Source organism: Mandrillus leucophaeus, unplaced genomic scaffold, assembly GCF_000951045.1.
Source record: "Mandrillus leucophaeus isolate KB7577 unplaced genomic scaffold, Mleu.le_1.0 Scaffold13, whole genome shotgun sequence".
NCBI classification, from domain to species: domain Eukaryota; kingdom Metazoa; phylum Chordata; class Mammalia; order Primates; family Cercopithecidae; genus Mandrillus; species Mandrillus leucophaeus.
The window spans coordinates 6,172,754-6,178,147 of NW_012101254.1; the positions used below are offsets into that span (position 1 = coordinate 6,172,754).

General features: G+C 38.5%; 1 protein-coding gene across 2 annotated transcripts in view; it reads left to right on the forward strand.

Annotated features, from left to right (window-relative positions):
• Nucleotides 1-5,394, forward strand: part of ASXL2 (additional sex combs like transcriptional regulator 2) — a 152,947-nt gene that overhangs the window by 37,038 nt on the left and 110,515 nt on the right. The window contains exons 2-3 of one of the 2 annotated variants that reach the window (XM_011972683.1): nt 3,544-3,626; nt 4,382-4,384. In XM_011972683.1, coding sequence (XP_011828073.1) covers nt 3,544-3,626; nt 4,382-4,384 — 86 coding nt within the window. The remainder of the gene's footprint in view (nt 1-3,543; nt 3,627-4,381; nt 4,385-5,394) is intronic. The other variant, XM_011972684.1, reaches the window with a different exon arrangement.

Genomic DNA, 5,394 nt, shown 5'->3' on the forward strand with positions numbered 1-5,394 from the left:
GCCCAATGGCGCGATCTTGGCTCACTGCAACCTCCGCCTCCCGGTCCAGGCAATTTTCCTGCCTCAGCCTCCCTAGTAGCTGGGACTACAGTAGGCACCCGCCACCACGCCCAGTTAATTTTTGTATTTTTAGTAGAGATGGAGTTTCACCACGTTGGCCAGGCTGGTCTTGAACTCTTGACTTCAGGTGATCCACCTGCCTTGGCCTCCCAAAGTACTGGGATTACATGCCTGAGTCACCGTGTCTGGCCTCCTTCAGTAGTTTTAACCAACTGGTTTACTCTGTTTGATTAAAGTACAGAACATCTTGGAAATCAGTGAAATCCTTACTAAAAAGACACAGTTTTCGGTCTCCACTTCTATTTATTTATTTATTTGTTTATTTTTGAGATGGAATCTCACTCTGTCGCCCAGGCTGAAGTGTGGTGGCACAATCTCCGCTCACTGCAAGCTCCGCCTTCAGGGCTTACGCCGTTCCCCTGCCTCAGCCTCTTGAGTAGCTGGGACTACAGGCGCCCACCACCATGCCCGGCTAATTTTTCTGTATTTTTAGTAGAGATGGGGTTTCACCGTGTTAACCAGGATGGTCTTGATCTCCTGACCTTGTGATCTGCCCATCTCAGCCTCCCAAAGTGCTGGGATTACAAGTGTGAGCCACCGCACCCAACCGGTCTCCACTTCTAATAGCTTAATGTCTTAGGATGTTTCAAACACATTAGAATATTAAAATAACTTAATTCCTTGTTCTGCAGAATATATTAGAAAATATTATTTTTTACCATTGCCATGAATAATACAAATATTTTCAGTTCTGAGTGTGGCTCATTCTGATAATGATTTAATAGTCACCTTTCAATTAAGATTTGATGTGCCAGAGAAATGACACTCTAGAAATACTTATTTCAGTTTTCTAGCTCCTTGGACAGATGTATACGTGCAAACGTAGCCATTTTTGCCATTTAAATTGGCAGGAAAAAACCCACATTGAAATGTATTATATTTGATTGCTAGTAAAGTCAAATATTGTATTTCGTTTGCTTCATAAATTTTTATAGGATATTGAATTTGTATGTAAAAGTGGACAATAATATAGTGAATATCTTTGTGTTCATCATTTAGCTTCTATAATTATCAATTTATGGCCAATCTTGCTATATTTAAACCCATAACTTCTTGTGTATTTTTTGAAGTCCCAGACATCATATTTCATCCATAAATACTTCAGTGTGCAAATTCTTTTTCATATGGTTATTATCCAGTTATATTAACCCTTTTGTGAACTATTATTTGTCCAGGTCCATGGTGTATTTTTGTTTATTTTCAGTACTTTAATACATTTTTAGTATATAGACAATAAATAAATAAAGGTTCAGTTTTCTGTATTGGCCTTAACTTGGATGAAAGCAGTAAGTTTAACTTTGGACATCTGAAGTTTGAAATGCTTATGGGATATCCAACTTTTACAGGTTTTTAATAGTTTTTAACAGACTGCTGCTTCATTCATCAAAATGTGAGTGATTGGTGAAAGCTTGGTGTGGTTAATGTTATTCAGGGAAATTTTGGTGGAGTGAAAATGAAAAGTAAAAGGGGTAAATGGATGTTTATAAAATATTTGAGGGATGGTCACAGAAAAAGACATCTACAAAGAAAACTGAGAAAAATATTTTGGGGAAAAAGAAGTCTGGGAGGGTGAAGTCTGTGAAGGGAACAGTTAATGTCAGATGTAGCAGAGAGATCAAGGAACATGATACACAGAAATATGTGTTGGATTTTATGACTGACCAAATGAGAAAATAGTTACAAACACAGGACACAGTGTGCTATAGTGGTGCAAGACTTGGATTTGAATTTTGGCTGCCATTTATCTTGCTGTATTATGTTTGGACATATTACTGGTTATTGTATTTTTGTTTCATATATAAATGTAAGTATAAACAAAAAAATAAAACTTTTACGAAATATACATATATATCTGTTGAGACTCTTAGCTATTTGTTTCAAGAATATTCACCAGACATCTTGAAGCATAGTTGTAATAGCTACTTTTGTCTGATAATTCCAACATCTCTGTTACTTTAGGTTTATTATATATAGCTTATCTTTTCTCTTGTGAGTTGCTGATTTCCTTACTATTCCTATGTTGAGTAAGTTTGAATTGTTTATTAGACATTATTTCTTTTTTTGAGACAGGCTCTGTTGCCCAGGCTGTAGTGCAGGGGCACAATCTCGGATTATTGCAACCTCTGCCTCCCAGGTTCACCACCATGCCCCGCTAATTTTTTTTTTTTTTTTTTTTTTGAGATGGAGTGTCGCTCTGTTGCCTAGGCTGGAGTGCAGTGGCATAATCTCAGCTCACTGCAACCTCTGTCTCCCAGGTTCGAGTGATTCTCCTGCCTCAGCCTCCTGAGTAGCTGGGATTACAGGCACTCACCACCATGCCTGACTAATTTTTGTATTTTTAGTAGAGATGGGGTTTCACCATGTTGACCAGGCTGGTTTTGAACTCCTGACCTCAAGTCATCTGCCCGCTTCAGCTTCCCAAAGTGCCGAGATTACAGGCACGAAACACTGTGCCTGGCCGAGATAAATCATGGGAATTCTTCCCATGCTTGTAGGACCACTTGCAAGGTTCTGCTTTCTTGGAGTTTTAGGTCCCTGTCTAGCTACTGTTAGTATTACCACAGCTGCTCCCATGCGATTGCCTGGGGCAACGGCAGAGAAAAAGAAAAGAGGGGGAAAACCCAGAGAATTTTTTCTCCCTCTATCCAACATTTAGAAATGCCCTCTTTACTGTGCCTCAGACCAAAGAAGATTTTTCTCTTGGAGCACTTTCTGCCTGCACTTAGCCTGCAGTTCCGGGTTTTGGGCTGCCTTTAAGTCCAGGCTCAGGGGAACCAGAGGGAAACAAAATCAGGAAACTCACTGCTGGACTAGTGTGGTACTCCTAGTTATGCTTTTCTCCGTAGGCCACCTGCCACCATTTTTGGAGTCCTCAAATAGCTGCTTCATGCATTCTGTCCAGGTTTTTAGTTGCATTCAGTGGTAGAGACAGAATGGACTATGCCTACTCTGTCTTTACCAGAACCAGAACACAGATATTACTTTAATTTTATTATAATCATATTGTTTACTTGTTTTGGTTAAGAATTTATTGTGCTCCTGTGATTTACTAGGCTTTGCTATACATTTACCAGGAAATGGATAATCTTAATGTGCTTGCAGTAGGTCACAGGTAGTGAAGGGATGTGGGGATGGAGGTAGAAAGTAAACAGTTGCATATTATTAGTAGTGAATAATTGGGTTGTTAATTTTAGCTTTTTTGGTCAATTTCTGCTTCAGGAGTTGACTTACTATTTATGACTGAGGGAAAGAAGATCTGATATATATTGTTAATTTTTCATTTATTCTGAAATATAAGGGATGAAAAGTCTCTGGATATGTATGCTCTGGATATAATTATTAAGACATAAGAAATATAATTATATATAGAATTATAAGAACTTGAGATAAGAAATAATTTATTATTATATGCTTGTTTTTCAGGTCTTAGAAAAATACCCCAATACACCCATGAGTCATAAAGAAATTCTTCAAGTTATCCAGAGAGAAGGACTAAAAGAAATCAGGTGAGTTATTTAAATATTATTAGTAATAATTATAATACTCGATCAGAGTATTTGGTAGTATATAATAGTGTACTTTAGTCCTGAAGATTAATTATTTAATAATAAATGCTTTGTTCTGATTTATTCAACTGTCAGATCTTTGGAATTTTTTAAGTTATTACATAGTTTTAAAACCAAAAGTAAGTTAAATTCTTAGAGGGTAGCTATCTTTAAGCCCATGCACTTTAATTTTTAGGAAGACCTGGAGCCATCTTCAAGACTTCATCTGTCACTTCAGACTTTTTGATTTAATAAACTTGGTCATTAGTGATAAAAATTACTCTCATATAGGGAGAATCCTAGAGGTAGACAGATCCCAGAAGAAATAATGCTGGCTCAAAAGGATAAAATGAAAAAGAACTGTAAATCAGTATATATGTTAAATAATAGTCTTATCATATTCAAATATAATAGACTTGGGTCATTAATACAGGATCAAAGATAACACAGACTTTAATTTCCAAGAATCTTATTATATTACAATAGCAGGCCAGGCATGGTGACTCATGCTTGTGATTGCAACTCTTTGGGAGGCTGAGGTGGGAGGATTGCTCGAGGCCAGGAGTTTGAGACCAGCCTGGCCAACATAGTGAAACATCTCTACAAAAAATTGTATGAACTAGATGTGGTGGTATGCTCCTATAGTCCTAGTTATTTGGGAGGCTGAGGTGGGAGGATTGCTTGAGTCCAGGAGTTCGAGGCTGCAGAGTGCTAAGAAGGTGCTACTGTACGCCAGCCTTGGTGACAGAGCAAGATGCTGTCTTGTAAAAAAAAAAAAAAAAATTACAGTAATACTTAATAGTCTTTTTTTTTTTTTGAGACAGAGTCTGATTCTGTCACCCAGGCTAGAGTGCAGTGGCATGATCTTGGCTTACTGCAACGCTGCCTCCCGGGTTCAAGCAATTTTCCTGCCTCAGCCTCCTGAGTAGCTGGGATTACAGGCACGCACCACCATGCCTGACTAATTTTTGTACTTTTAGTAGAGACAGGGTTTCACCATTTTGCCCAGGCTCTTCTCGGACTCCTGAGCTCAGACAGTCCGCCTGCTTCGTCCTCCCAAAGTGCTAGGATCACAGGTGTGAGCCACCATGCCTGGCCAATAGTCAGTGTTCTTAAGACTCTCTATCATCAAGAAATGTTAAAATTATATTAGGTATGTTCTGTATATTAAGACAGAAATTTGGGAGTCTATGTTAGATTTTCATTAAGATAGGAAAAGTTTGCAGTGCTTTCAAACTACTGCTGGTTTTCAACTATGGGTGGCATTGTGTAACACTCTTAGAGAAGGAGTTTAGAATTTTGGGGGGCTGTTTTTGATTGTCACAGTGATTGGGGTAGGGGAACACAATGGCATTTAGCGGGCAGGTAACAGGAATGCTAAATGTCTTGCATTGTGCTGGACATTGCTTCACGTTGAATAGTTTTTCATCTCAGGTGCCAATTGTGTTCCCATTGAGAAACAGTAAACTATGCCCAAATATTTGTAAATGGACGTTGTATTTCTTGATGAGTAGCCATTACATGTTCTAAATTTTATTTCTCATTTTTTCTTTCTTTCTTTTTTTTTTTTAAGAGATGGAGTCTCATTATGTTGCCCAGCCTCGAGTACAGTGGCTGTCACAGCCATGATCATGGCGTACTGCAGCCTTCAACTTCCGGCCTTAAGTGATTCTCCCATCTCTGCCTCCTGAAGCTGGGACTATGGGCACTCGTTTTCTTTTCTTTGACA